The sequence below is a fragment of the Pezoporus wallicus genome, unplaced genomic scaffold, assembly GCF_028554395.1.
Source record: "Pezoporus wallicus isolate ANWC-B61680 ecotype Strahan unplaced genomic scaffold, APGP_CSIRO_Pwel_v1 contig_13480, whole genome shotgun sequence".
Classification (NCBI taxonomy): Eukaryota; Metazoa; Chordata; class Aves; order Psittaciformes; family Psittacidae; genus Pezoporus; species Pezoporus wallicus.
The window spans coordinates 46,258-61,543 of NW_026641917.1; the positions used below are offsets into that span (position 1 = coordinate 46,258).

At 40.4% G+C, this 15,286-nt stretch overlaps 1 protein-coding gene across 3 annotated transcripts in view; it reads left to right on the forward strand.

Annotated features, from left to right (window-relative positions):
- TESK2 (testis associated actin remodelling kinase 2) overlaps window positions 1–15,286 on the forward strand; it is an 85,054-nt gene that overhangs the window by 46,251 nt on the left and 23,517 nt on the right. For 2 of the 3 annotated variants that reach the window (XM_057425913.1, XM_057425916.1), the window contains one exon: window positions 12,967–13,113. The exons of the other annotated variant lie outside the window; for it this stretch is intronic. In XM_057425913.1, coding sequence (XP_057281896.1) covers window positions 12,967–13,113 — 147 coding nt within the window. The remainder of the gene's footprint in view (window positions 1–12,966; window positions 13,114–15,286) is intronic. 3 annotated transcript variants of the gene reach the window in all.

Consider the following 15,286-nt stretch of genomic DNA (forward strand, 5'->3'; position numbering starts at 1 on the left):
TTTACAGACTTGTAGAACTGTCAACTGCTGTGACTTTCCTGGGGAATGAAGTGAGCGACTGTGCAAACTTGGATGGTTTTGTTGCAGCTCTGAGAATATACCTGTTGGTTCTCAATGTCTTTGTTTTAGAGGAATAAGTCTTGATACAGAGCAGTGTAAAAAGATGGAATTTACTTTGAAGTAACTTTAAAAATAGTTTGGCACCCTATGATGACAAAGGGTATCTTTCAGATTACTTTCAGCAGCCACCAGCTGGCATTTTTAAATGCCTCCTGGCTGTAGGATGCTGCACAGGCCTGCTGCTTAAACTTTGTAAGAACTCCAAGTATGTGTAAAATTCTGCAGATTAAATTGATCCTTATGATTTCTCAGCCAATGAATAGCATGACCTGTGGATTAATACTGTAATAAATCTCTTCTTGTATGCTTTATTCTTTTTGTCTTTAGTTCAGATCTTTTTTTGTAGCTTTCATTAGAGCTAGTTTCATTTTTATATACCTCCCTGGGAATAGGAAGAAGAGTTCTTTCAGTGGTGCTGTACTGATGCCAGTGCTGGAAACTGTAATGTGTAGAGGCAGTCTGGGCCTTTGCAGGTATAAACCCCAAGTATCAGGAGTGTAAGTTCAGCCTTATCAAAAGTATGTCAGGAGCCTTGGGTCCTCTACTAAACTGTGGTTACTTTATACCCCTTCTGGAATGGACTTGGGTATTAGAACTGAATATATTTCATTCCAGGTAGGTATGCTTTGATGACAAGAATGGTGATGTGGTATGAAGCTAGACCTGTTATTTGCTTGCCCAGTTTTCTGCTTTTGTTGTAGGACTAGAAGTCCAGCCAGCACACATCTGTGTTATGTCCTCTGTTAATTTGGTTGTTTGGGTTCATTAGCTTTTCCCTTACAGGAGTTATTAAGAGTCAGGCCTTGCATATACTTGCATTGATATCAAGAGAAAGCCATTTGTCTGGACCCCAGGGATTTGACCTCTAGAGAGGAGTTAATGGTCACCTTGTCTGATGCAGCAGTAGTTGTACTCCCCCTTAATGACCAAGGACTGTGTGAGAAGTTTGCTGTAGGACCTGAGCAGAAGAATAGGGGTCATGGCAACAGAAAGAGGGTTTAAAACTGTCCTGGGTTCAGCAGTAGCAGTCATTTTTCTCCTCCTTGGTAGCTGGTGCAGTGCAGTGTTTTGACTTTCGGCTCGGGAACAGAGCTGATAGAGATGTTTTGGTTTGGCCAAGGACTTTGTGAGCCTCATGCTCTGCCAGGGAGGAGGGGAAGCCAGGAGGAAGCAGAGACAGGACACCTGACCCAAACTGACCAAAGAGGTATTCCATACCACAGCACGTCATGCCCAGGATGTAACTGGGAGTTAGCCGGAAGGGCTGGGAGACTGCAGGGTTGGAGGAGGTATCGGTCGGAGCTTGGTTGGGCTTGGGGGGCAAGTAATCGGTCAGCGGGTGGTGAGGTGTTGTATTCTGTTCCCTTGTTATTTCCTTTATCATTATTATCATTGGTGGTAGCAGTAGTGATTTGTGTTATACCTTAGTTACTAAACTGTTCTTATCTCAACCCGTGGGAGTTGCATTCTTTTGATTCTCCTTGCCCTCCCCCTGCTCCCGGAGGGACGGCAAAAACAAAGGGAGATAACTCAGGTTTTAGGAAGACTACGCTAGCCTGTAAAACAAAAGGTGAGAATCGTTCCATTTCATTGCAATAGTGTTTATCAGCACTAAAAGAGAATAAATGCATCACATGAGGTGTCTGTTAGGACTGTTCACTATTTACATAGTGCTTTATGTTTCTGTTCTTGAAAAAACCACTTACCAGAGAAAAAATGCTGAGAGGTAATAATGCTTTGAAATATCTAGTTAATTCTGTCATCCTTTTTAAAAATACATAAGACTGTGGAAGCTTTTTACTTTGGGGAATAGTGTTAAGATGAACCTACAAGATGCAAAGCCTCTGTTACTGTGTGCCTGCTTTGGCACATGTGAATATCAGCTCAATCTTTTGGGGTTAAAAAGCCCAACAAACTAAACTTGTACAGAAAGACAAATCTGTTGTCTGGGCTTTCTACTTCATTGCGTGTGAACACGGGCTAAGTTGGGAAGAACTGAAAGTATCACCTTCATTGTCACATACAGCAGCTATTTTGCTGAAAGGAAATAGAGATAGGTAATAAGGACTTTTCTTAGAGCTGTAAAGTTATGAAACTTCTGTTTATATTTTGAGATGAATGTGTTTATGAGATGGCAAACCAAGTATCTAGCAATATCGTTTTGAAATTTTAAAGATCCTGAATCTATGAAGTGATAAGCCTCGGGATGTGCTTCAGCTTTCTTGTGTCAAAGTATCAGTTTTAGCTTTTGCTTAAATTATTTCATATTTAAAAAAAGAAGCTACCTATAAATTTTACTATTAGACACTTGTATGTGTCCATCTGAAATAAGTTATTTCAGTGGTTTTGTCCAGGACCACATGTAGAGCCTGTGCTTTTTCTTGTTCCTGTGTAGCTTGCAAAGTGATTCCTAGTACATCTCTGATGGTTTTGAAATGCAGTTATAATTGTTTTTGTAAGCTTGGTTCTGTGCAGACACTTCCCTTCATCTCTTCATTGTTCATAATAGGATTTTAAAAATACTTGTCAACACTTGGGCCATATTTGGGTTTAGTTTTGCTCTCTTCACAGCATATGGAGTGTCGGTTTCAGTTTTGCTGTAACAGTTTGTCAGGTTCTCAATTTAATTTATAAAAAGTGGCTGAATGCACTCTCAGCAAATGCAGATTGATGCTTGATGATCAGCTTTATCGCATCCTTTCTCTGTGCCATACAAGGCATCATGTTTCACCTTCAGATTTGTGTCCTTTTTTCCCCATGTATTCAGTCTCTTTAGAGGATTACAGCATGTCTCTCTTCAACTTGAGATCCATGTATGAAAGGCTTAATATATCTGTCATTACCCAGCCTGCAGAATTGAAAAGACCCATTCCTGTGCTATTGATCTGTGTCAAGAAGCATGGGTAGCTCTAGAAGCAACCATGTCCTGATGCAGTATTAACTGGAGAGTGCCAGACTAACTAACTGTATTGGTTTGAGATGAGGGGTGTCTGCCATACCTGTATTTTTTTTTTTTAAAGGGTGAATGGAAAAGGGAGAAAAACCCCAAACCAAACAAGCCATTTCCAGTAGTGATTCAGTCTAGATTATAAACTGAGTGAGAGTCAGAAGAATGTGAGCACCATCATGCTGTTTTGTAAGCCAAAGACATCCCATTTTTGTTGAAATAACGCTGTAGGCACTTGTAGTGAGCCTACATGGTTCATTATCCCAAGAGCTGAAGACTTGAAGGCTCTGGTACCCATCACTATACCTTCTGTATCAGATATGAGTTAGGCTGATAAAAGGTAGAAGTAAACCTGTTTCATCTGTATGCAGCAGTGGGTGCAACATTAAATCTAAACATGGCACATGTGAATTAGATTGCTCAAATTAAGTGGAGTTTAAAAAGCTGATAGAAAAGGGAGGGTAGTGATAGGATTTGGAAACTGTTACACTGTTTAAACCTTACGCTGTCATTTTAAGCTTTCATTAATTATTTTGTAACAAGAAAGCAGTGTGTCTTAGTAAAGTTATTTTACAGAAGGTAAGACAAAGTACATATTCTTTACTTTGTTTATACTACTTTCCTTGGGAACCAAATATTTTTGTAAATTAGTTAAAAGGAAAAAAGACTTCAGTCCCAAGCACAGCTTGATGTGCTGCACATACCAGAAAAGTCCATTTAAAATCACACAAGGGGGCCTGGCTTTCAGTGTCAGGAGGCAGGAAATTTAGTGTCCTGGCTGAAATTCCATCTCCCGTTCATACTCTTGCAGGCTGATGTTGTGGCATTTGTGGTGTGCTTGACCCTTTAGTTCTTTCTCCAGCAAAAATGATACAGGCCTCCACAGGAGTCTGTCTGATTTGTAGCTTTGCAATTTTGAGTGCTTAAATATCAAAAGTCAGGTTCTTGGAAAGCTTGTAAAGGACCTTATTTAAGTTAGGTGATCTTTCCATTATTTTTTTCCCCTACATCTGATGGCTATTTACTTTTTTACGAATGAAAGTGAACCATTCTTGTCTGAGTACAGTCATCAAAGACCTGGGGTTTCCAGGAAAACATTAAACAATAGAGCGTTATTATGTAATTATACATATATATATTATATATTATTATATAATAATACCAAGTTATCCCCATGAAATACAGGGGCCCCTGTGGCATAGCTTCAGTTTGATAGGAAATTAAACGCTGCTGTACTTCATCCCAACACTTGTTCTGAGGACAGGAGGAAGCTTTAATGACAGAATTCGTGTGATTTCCTGTGGCTGTGCCTGATTCCCTCAAAATGCATCTTCTTTTTTAAGAGAGTGAACTTCCTGTCGTGTATATGTGCAGAGATGGAATACTAAGTATGAGAGGTTCAAGTGGGTCCTTGAATTGATGGGATTTTAAACTTAACCAGGGGACGTTCAGGTTAGATATAAGGAAGAAGTTCTTTACTGTAAGGGTGGTGAGGCACTGGAACAGGTTGCCCAGAGGAATGGTAAATGCTCCATCCCTGGCAGTGTTCAAGACCAGGTTGGACAGAGCCTTGGTGACATGGTCTAGGGTGAGATGTCCCTGCCTATGGCAGGGGGGTTGGAACTGGATGATCTTAAGGTCCTTTCCAACCATAACGATTCTGTGTTTCTCAGAAAGCTGCAGTAAAAAGTTCAGTTGTGGGAAAGAGAAAGCTGGCAAAAACTTTGGCTTATGGAGAATGCAAGCTGGCCTTACAGTTTCTCTTTCAGGAGGGAAGTACTGGCAGATCAGTTAAAGGAAAAACCTACTGTAGGTTGGTGGTGACCTGGTAAATTAAACACACTAGGGACAGCTCTACAGAGGAAGTCTCTCCTTATGCCAAAAGCAAGCAAGCAATGAAAGTTGTGCAAGCAGTGCATTGTGCTGAAGGCACAGGGAAACTGCAAGATGCATTTGCAGTATGTGGTTAGGCGAAGAGAGAAGGGCGAGTTCTCACAGAAAAGGAAGTTCAGATGTAAAAAGTACTATAATCGAGACACTAAAGAAATACACATGCAAATAGAGAAACCAAGGCTTTGAAAAGATGAGTCTGACTTCAGGCATACAGTCTATATTTGTGCATGCAGGTGCTAGATCAGAAGAGATGAGCAACCAGTTATTTCAGTGAGAACTTCTGAATGTTCAAGCTTTTGACTTCTAGTTTCTCTTAAACGTCTGTGTATGAACTGAAGAAGTCATAGCTAAACCTCTCTCTCCCTCCCCTCTCTCTCTCTCCCCTCTCTTAGCTGTACAGGCTGTATGTCGTATTTAAGCTTTCCTCCTCTTGTGGGAGGGTGAGTAACTTGTTTCATCACTTCAGAGCCTGTAATAGTGCACAGGGGACTTTTTTATTATTTTAATTGAGATGCATCTAAACACGTTGTGTTCTGAGGAAGGCTTGCTAAATAATCTTGCTGGTGGTAACCTCTTCCTCCTCCTTAGAATATCTCAAGGATAGAAGAAAGTAAGATAAGTGGCAGAGAAATGTTGACCTGCGAACAGCAAGCACCATTGTCTCTTCCCTTCTCTCTCTCCTCTGCATGTGTGTGGCACATGTGTGGCACACACATGCAGATGGTGCCTCTGTGTGTTGCGTGGGGTTTTTTTGGGGGGTGGGATTTCTAGTGTCAGTGTTTTGACACTCATTGTAAGCCAACTGGCCCATTTGCCACTGTCTCAAGGGAGAAAGAAAAAACGTTCTTGAACTGCAACCCCTGCAATTCTTGTATGGTCACTTTCTGATATCCTGCCAACATGTCTAGGTTAATAAGAGTGAGAAGATGCAAGCTTCTCAACTGTTTATGGTGTGAGGGGGAGAGAGTGGAAGGAGAGATGACTACTGCCTCGGATTAGATTTTCTTGTTAGTTGCGTGTATGAAGAAATGCAGTCCCGTTCTGTCTGGGATTTTTTTCTTATATATTTTCCAGTCAATTCAGTTTGTAATGCTCTCTTCCCCTTCCCACTTCACCCCGGACCCCAGGAAACATAGCTCTGAATTAACAAGTGGTTTGTAGTTTCACTTATCAGCCTTCCAAACCATTCAGAAACTGAGTTGTACAAGAAGATTGCTTTTATGTTTGCTTTTTTACACCACTATAAATAGGGATCTTGGTGCATTCTGTAATGGCCAATAAAGTGTTTGAGCATCCACAAATGTAAATGGACATTGTGGCACAGCTGGAGTGTTGAGGCTTGGAAAAGCACTCTGAAACAGCTCAAGCCCACTATTCCTTGTGCAGAATTTAAACCAAATTTGTACTAGGAGAAGTGTTTGTGTGCTGTAACTTTTGTGCTCGGGAGATCCTTGTGGCTCTTTTATGTCAAACAAAGCAGCAAACGGGTTGTTTGTCTGGAATTTTGCAGGCACATAATCTGTGGGCTGCTACTGCTGGTATCTTTGTGGGGAAGGTGAGAAAAGACCTTATTTAAATAAGAGGCTCCTGTTGGGGGCTAGAGCTAGCTTCTAGGCAGAATTGAGTGTATAGTATGTTTGAAATGCTGTCATTATGGGTAGAGCCGTCTGCTCTTAACAGAAATGTTATTGTAGAGATGCTGTTTCTCATGCCAGTGTCAGCAACAAGGTACTTTCTCTTCTGTGCCTGTGTACTAATTTATGCCATTGCTAGCTTGCCATATCCCAGATTCTTATCTGCACTGAAACTGGGCTCTATTTAGAATCCAAATGGTTATGACTTCAGATTATAAATGCAGGGGTTTTGTTAGGCGTTCTTTGCTTTCTGATTTTTTCTGCTAATATAATTACAGGAAAAAATGGTTATCAAGGTCAGTTTGTATAGATACACTGGGAGTGTTTTCCGGTTCCAACAAAATAAGCTTATTTCCTGAAATATTTCAAAGCTGAATATGAATGAGTATCCATAAACCTTGTTTCATACATATGGGTTGCAACAGTGGATTGTTGCTAGGTGCCTGCAGTTGAAGCCTTCCTTCCAGTAATCTGTTTCTAGCAGCAGGCAAGCAAGCGAACATGAGATTTTTTTGATTGAATGGAATGACAGGAAAGGGATAAATTCATCATGCTGACCATAAGAGCTGTTGAATGTAGAGAACTAAAGGAAGACAGATCTTTCCATATTCTTTTCCATGCCAACACTTAAATGTTTGGAATGCAACAAATGGTTCTCATTACAGCTCCTTCCTCAGTGCATGTCAATTCTTGTTTGCCCTTATAAAATAAGCCATGCCTATGCAGGCCTTTTTAGAAGGAGGAGCCAGTGAATCAATCAGTGCCACAACTGACACGGAAGAAGGAACAGAGGTAGATCTGTTGCGTTTCTTGGCATTTGGTTCTGAGTTCTGATGAGTAACTAGGCTGTAACAATTGCATGAGGAAGCTTGTGTTCTTCTCTATGAATAGCTGACACTTTGTAAAGATTATTTTAATCCTGTAATGGTTAACACCTTTAAATAAAATACATAATTCTTTAGCAAAGAACTGAATAGTGTCTACTGGTTGAGAAATTGACTTTAGGTTAAAGAATCCCCCCCCCTGCCTTTGGTTTTTATCAGCTGAGGAGCAGGAAAGAAAAGTGGCCTTTAGAGGAAGACTTTTGGCTTTACTTCTGCTCTTTCAATCAGACTATTTTTCCCAGCCACTTGAGCCCTTCTGGTCCCTCATGGAAAACTCTGAGCTTTGTTCCAAAACGTGTCTGCTTCACCTGCATGTTCTGACTCTTTTGGTACTTGTGTTTTTTTCCTTGGCAACATTAGTTCACCTGCTGTTCAAAAGAACACTCATACAGCCCAAATTAAACATTCAACTTGTTCTGGTTTTAATGTTTTGATTTATTTAGTGCACTCACTGAGTTAGAAATGGAAGGTTACTGCTTAGGGGTTCTTGGGTGAGGTAGGTTTGTGTATTTTTAAACCATGGGAGGATTTTTTTTAACAAATGGAAGTCTATGAAGTAACTTAAGGTCAATTTAATCTGGTAGTCAATTTTGGTGTATGAACATATACAGTATCTCATATTGTAGATTTGAACATACTGAGGTTCTCTTTCTTTTCCAGTTCTGAACAGTTGAAGCTAATGAAAAAAGTGAGGGAAATGAGGAAATTTCCAGTCCTCCCACTGTAGCTAATTATGTCACTTGTGGCAGAAGGGTGCATCGCCTTGTTGTCTTGCAGCCAGAAGCCTTCAAAGTAGTTACTTAGTGCCGACTGTGACAGATGACTGTTGAACATATGAGAACTGAAGGGTGGGTTGTGTCCTCCTTGGAATGGGTGGTTTAAAACTTCTGCAGATAGCTGAGTGTAAAGATCTCAACTTTATTAGTCATGAAAGTTACCTTCTTACTTCCAGCATTAGAAATGATACAAATATGCAAGCTCTATCTCTTCTGACACTGCTTCAATGCATGTTGCCAATGTCTGCAATGTTACTATTATTCTTTCCAAGTAGAGTCCAACTATGAATTCTGGCTTTTGTTCTGACGTCTCTCTAACTTCTCCCCATTGAAGGCACTACAGCCACAACTCTGGTTTCTCTTTTCTCCTGCTTCTCTGCCTGTTTTCTTCATTGGGCTTTTCCAGTATAGTTCATTGCTATCTCAGTGTTTGTCTTGTAGTTCTGGGTCCCCAGAGCTCTTTACTCACCTCATTTGGTCTCTCCACACCTACTTTTCTTAACCACTTAATGCATTGCCTTTGGCAGCATTTGGGCAACTGTATAGGGGTGTCTTGTGGTTATTCGTTGCTTCTTAAATGGCAAGCTGTGACATTTAAAGCTGAGAAAATAGTGGGCCAACTTTTTTCTGGCTTTCTTGTGCAGTGGTGGTTTATTTATGTTAGACCTACATATTGAAAGAGTATTTGTTTTCAAAATAGTATTGAAAACTCTTTGCAGTTGCTCTCAGTCTTTCCCCACAGAGTTGGCAATATTTGGAGTCTTTGTTGTTGAGCAGTAACTACTGGAATCACATCACATGAATCTGATGAGCTTTTTCTTTAAAAGCTTCTAGTTCTCATATTAGTGTGCTCAAACCTTTATTTTAAATTTGGAAGGCTAAAATCTGCCTGCTGAAGTTTAGTATTAATATGTTGAAATTAACCATATAATGCTTTATGTGAGTACCATTATACCCTGAATTTCATTCCATTCCTCATTTCATATGCTTGAGTTTGATAATGTCTTGCAAGGAAGCAGTCCTACCATGCTGTTCTTAGGTTAAAATTGCATTGTCCCCTGTGCCCTGACTCTTGTGTGGGAAAGGGTTATATACTGCTGCTTTTGCGTTTTGTAGCATTAAGCTATTACATCAGAAGCCTCTTCAAGGCTCTTTGATCCAGAAAGCACCTACGCTTGGCTGAGCTTCTGGGTAGCTTGTCCTTCAAAGAAGCTGCTGCCCTCTTGCCTTAGAAGGTTTGGGAGAGGCGTAAGAAATAAGTTTTGCTGATCTTCGCTTGTACTAACAAAAGCCTGAGCTCTTAACACAGATAAATTTTATAGGAGAGATTGTTTTTGTGGGCTAAAATGCCAAGTCCTTTCAACCAGTGTCAAATTTACTGTGGTGAGTTGTAATAAATGCAAAAATCAACAACCTGAAGCGGTTACTTTCAGATTCTGGCAACCAGATAAACTGAGTGTGTTGGTGTCCTGTTACATGACAAAAAGCTAGCAGGAGGAATAATGGGTAGCTGTTTCACTGCAACCTGATGATACTGGGTTTGAAAAGGTCTGAACACTGCTCCATTTAGCTGTGAGGTCTCTTTATGAAACGTAGTGGCCTTTGCTTTCATTGTCATAGCCCGATCAGATCTCTGCTCCAACTGCTTGTACACTTGTGCAATAGCTCTTGAATAATGCTTTGAGATGTTTGTGCTGTAGCCTTACTGTACCATCACTGAGATGCTTCAGGGACAAAACAAAATCCAGTATTCTCTTTGGGAGAGGTGCACATACTATCCTTGAGGATATTCTTACCACACAGAGCTGGTTTGTGCTAGTAAGAGACTGAGAACAAGTATTTTTCTTTCAGTCGCACTGGCCATTAGGAAATAATGTACATGATTTTGTGTCTGTTGCGAAAAGGCATTGTTGAAGAACTCTGGAAAAAAAAATAGGCCATCGTGCTGTCTGTCTGCATTATCAGCCTGAATGACTGGAAGAACTGGATTACTTACGTGATACGAGGGAGCACTGAACTCTGTGTGCTTCTTGCCTTAGGGACAATTCAGTACTCTGCAGGCAAATGTTACCTGTTGGCCAGCTGAAGTCTGAGATCAACTGGAGTCTGAAAAGATGTCAGTAGGAAACTCTTAGTTCAGTTCTTCACTTGGTGATTATCCTGCTGTGCTTCATAGAAATACACTAGAAATTAGAACTAAAACCAGAACTCTCATCTCCAATGAATGAGTCTGCTAGGTGGCAGTTTTGGATAGAAGGCCTAGTGGGTTTTGTGTTATGTGCTAGAGTCAGGTTTGAGCCTTGCCCTTGCAGCTCCTGCATGCTGTGTCCTATGGGTGTGTCAGTTGTCACCCAGCTCTTGTTAGAATCCAGTTCTTGCAGTCAAGATGGGTGTATGACCCTACCCTGCTAGCCAGTGCTGAGGGAATAGCTATATTAAATACACTTAACTAATATGGCAGCAGTGGATCAAATCAGTAGGCTGCTTTATTGAAAAGGAAAGCACAAGCTTAAAATAGTAGCTAGCTATTGTCACAGTTCAGTGTGTATGCCAATGCTCTCTTACGGGTTGCTTGTTTTATTTATAAGCATTTCTGGAGCAATTACTGTCATGGTATGGCACAGTTTGACCCTAACCGAAGTGGAAAGCCAGGCCAGCAATTCCCTTCCCCCTTGCATTCTCTTGCCAATGAATTAAAGCTTGGTAGTACTGTATGAATGGTCTGTTATTGCCCAGTCAGAAAGGTGAAATGGTTTGAGATAATTGATGTGTCACTTTATAATGGGGTTATTGAGCTTTAGTGCCTTGTGTTCCAGGTTGGTCAATATTGTTCTGATTTGAACATAACTAGGTGTAAAGTGCTGCTCAGTGTTCCAAGGAAGCTGAGAATATAGAAGTTATTGTAGAAATCTTATTCGCCATTTTTTCCTTAAGCATGCTAGTATCTTGTGATTAAAAAAAAATTAAAGAATTATATTGAGCAGTGTGTTTGAGGTCAAGTGCTCTATAAAGTCATCTAGCTCTTGTAGGGGTTCAAATAAAAGCAAGGAGAGAGAAAGATCAAAGTTGGGAAAGCTCAAAGCAGCGTTGTTTCCAGCCGTGAGTCTTGTTGGCTGCAGCTCTGTCCAGTTGTTCTTGAAAATCTCCAAGGATGGAGATTGCATAAACTCAGAGTGACCTGTTCCAGAGCTACTCTGCTCTCCTGACTCATGCTCCTAACATAAGGGACAGGTTGTTGAGGAGAGAGAGAGAGGTCATGTCCTGGATTGCCAGTGAAACGCACTGCTGTGCTGGGGCTCGGAAGAACTCAGCTCCCAGGGGATATGCCAAGTAGCTGAGGGGAGCAGTGGAGCCCCACACCGCTTTGTGGCAGTTAAACATTGGTTTGTGCCTCATTTGGCCAAACAACTTAGCCTCGTTACACAAGTTTCACAAGGAACTATTTATCTGCTGAAAAAGGTTTTCAAAATTAACAGGCGAGCTCAGAAGGTAGGGCCTAACTATCTATGTGTGCTCTTTCCTTATCATAGCATAGTCTGAGTGCATCAGCTGCACCCACACTGTGTGTGGTTCATATTTGCTTGTGGTTGAGAAGCTCAACAAAATACAGCGAAGTTCAAAGTTTCTGAGACACCAAGGCCTGTAATTATGATTTTTATTTTAACGTGATAATGGTGGCACGTGTTTTTTCTGGGTGAATGACACAGGAAAGTGCAAAGCCTCTAGAGAGAGAGTTGGAGAGCTGGCTGGCACAAAGGAACACAGTTGGTGCAGCCTGCCACGCTGTTTCATGCTTGGACCAGGCTTGGGACCAAATTATCCTGTCTGCTTTGCTGTGATTTTTCTTGAGAGAAGTCACTGCATTGATGCCAGGTTTTGTTTCTGGAGTGAGCATTTTGCTTTGTTGCTGGTGGGGTGGGGTATCAGGGAGTGAAACAAGAAGCTACTCAAGCACAGCATAGCTGCCCTTTGGTATGAAAGGTCTCTACATAAAGCATAAGCCCACTGTTGCTTAATGATTATTTGAGCAGTGGAGCTGCTATGTCTTAAACCTGGGTTATATTTCTTAGTATTATCTGGGTGCTGCTTTGTTTCACAGTCTTTTGTAAAATTTATCTTACACCTAATGTAGGTTCCTTTTCATGAGGACTACCATTTGATGGGGTTGATGCAGTGCTGAACGCAGGGAATCAGGTTGCTGATTAGGACTTGTAGATAAGAGCAGTGCAAAACTGTAATTTACTGCAACGTGTTGCAATGTTTTTCTCTGCTGCTTTTTCAGTTTAGGGAATTGATATCTGGGAACTTGATCATGCTCTTACACCTGGATACTTAGACCTCTCTTTGTTGACTCTTTCTGTATGAGAGTCAGCTCTTCATCTTTTTTGACCTTATTTTACTCACACTGAGAGGGTGATACTGTATTGTAGGTATTTCTGAAGGGTCCGTATAAATACCAGTATTTAAATGTTACAGAGTTAATGCAGTGGTGGCTGTGCATGCATCTTTAACATAAATGCTTTGGTACAGCCAGCGAAGGGAGACATTTTTAGACTCTCTTGACCTGCAAACTTTGTGCCTGCCTAGCCCTTGAGGAAAAAAAAACCAGCTTTCAGTGGTAGCTGATCTGAGGACATTTACATAATGATGAATTTTACATTCCTGACAATATATGGAGTTAAATAATTACTAATGTTGCTTTGTATTTTCAGTACATCAACTGTGGTAACCTGGAACAACTATTAGACAGTAACCAGCATCTGCCCTGGACAGTGAGGGTGAAACTGGCATATGACATTGCTATGGGAATCAGCTATCTTCACTATAAAGGCATTTTCCACCGAGACCTTACATCCAAGGTACTGTTTGTAAAATTAAGGGAACTTTTTAATGAAGTTATTAGAACTACTTGTTTGGTTCTTTCTCTTGCAGTAGAGAACTGCAGTTATATAAGGTGTGATCTAAGACATTTTGAGAAACAAATTGTCATAGAGTTTATAGGATTCAAATTTTCCTCAGTGTGTTGATAGTTTGTATGCAAACTGGAGAAATAACTATCCTGAAGGAAAGTCACTCTTTAAATGAGTTCAGATTAGGATTTCCCAGAAAGCGGAGTTTTTTAGTTCTGTATTATGGCTCAGTGAAGTATTTTAAATCCCTGGATAATTAAGCGTAACAATCTAACATTTGGAAAAGGTTAATCATACAAAGAACCCAAATTGAGGAGATTACCACAAATGCACTTTAAAATCTCCTTGTTGTTTTTGTTTCCTCATAAATTTCGCAAATCATCTTCTGTAGGAAGAGTGACCTTTCATTACTAATTCAGCATTGTGTTGTCCACAATCCTGGTTTAAATTTCCTTCCTTTTTAAAGTCAGTAAGATCAACACCATTTACCTGAAATTTTGAAAGTTCAAAATTCCCTCCTGAATGTTTCAGTGGCAGTTTTCAATTGACACAGATTTTTTTTGCACTGCTTTGGTGACAACTTGTCTGAATTTAGTTGGCTAAAGTAGCTCATTCAAGCTCAGCTAGAATATTGACAGAGGAGCACTAAGCTCCCGTGAACAAATTGCCCCAGTATTCACACTGGGTCTTGCCATCCGTTGCAGCCTGAGCTGAGGGCTTTGCTGTCCTGTCTGTCCTGTTGTCTGGAGCTAATGAGCTAGCTTAAGCTCACTGGGGCCTTGCAATGTGAAAGTACTCTACCACTGTTCTTGGGAGGACTTCATAATGTTGCTTCAGTCAATAGCATCTAGCAGAATGTTATCTTAGCCTAAAAGGAACTGTTTTTTAAGATTAGAAACAGCTTTTAAAAACAAAACCACAGCACCATGCTTTTACAAATGTGAGTGACTACTAAACCTCCATCCAGTTTTAGGGGTTTTTAAAGCTGCCTCACTGCAGTGTTAAACAGATGAAGAATGTGCATTTAGCCAAGGGGAAAAATACCACAACTGGTAGGTCAAAGAAGTATTTCAGTGAAGTCATAAAATGTTTCCTTGGGTGTCCTTTTTGAGTGCAAAATACTGAATTACTCAAGGAAAAATATCACATTTATGAAAAATGTCCAGACTTGAAGTCATGTCGCTTTGACATGATACACTTAGAAAGCTCCATTTCAGTCACCTTACAGTGTGCAGATAAGAGATGTGTAAAAATAACTGAAAAGATTACTTACTTTTCCCCTTCTTTTTACAGTTCAGAATGTATTTTAGCATAGAGTGAGGAAGTAGAGTTACTGCAGGGAACCAAAGTAACTAAGGAGAACTCTGCCTGCAGCATTTATTGTAACACATGCTGTGGTGGCTAGTCATATGAAAATCAATTTCCTGAGGCCTCTGTGAATGCCTTTATTCAAAGCTCTACATAAATAATTTGTAATTCCCCGGAGCTGCCCTACCAATGCTTCAATATTATCTATTGTTGAATGTCAGTTGTTTAGAAACGCACCCGCTGGAGGAGTGCCTGGTTTCACTGCAATAGCAAACTCATCAGTGGCCGCAGGAAGTAATAAGGATTATTTAAAACAACAAAGCAAACCCTAAGAATTTAGTAATGGCTATGTTATATTTGCATGGTTCTTAGCACTAAAGGTATAGTATCTGCATGGCATAAGCTGGAAGCTGTTGGGATAAAAGTTTAGGTCATCAGCTATAGTCTGCATTTTCCAGCTTCTCTGGCTGTATTTTTCAGTTTCTTTGGGGTTTTTAGGGTTGGTTTGTTTTTTGTTTTTATTTTTTTAAATCTTTTGAGGTGATACATGCACTTGCTTGTTGTGTTTGGGAAGGGAAGTAGATGAAAAAGCCTGTCCTTAAACACCTGGGTACTTGTGAATTTTATTAGTATATTATTTTACTGAGAAAATAGACTTTAAATCTGTTGGGCAAATGGCTCTTCTTTTGAGTAAATGTTTGCCCTGCTGGCTGGGTAAGTTTGCTTCGTTCCAAAGCAAGAAGATTAAGATAATAACCATAGCAAAAATCTGCCACCAAAATTTTCAGCTCTTGACTGTGGCTTTTGGCTGCTG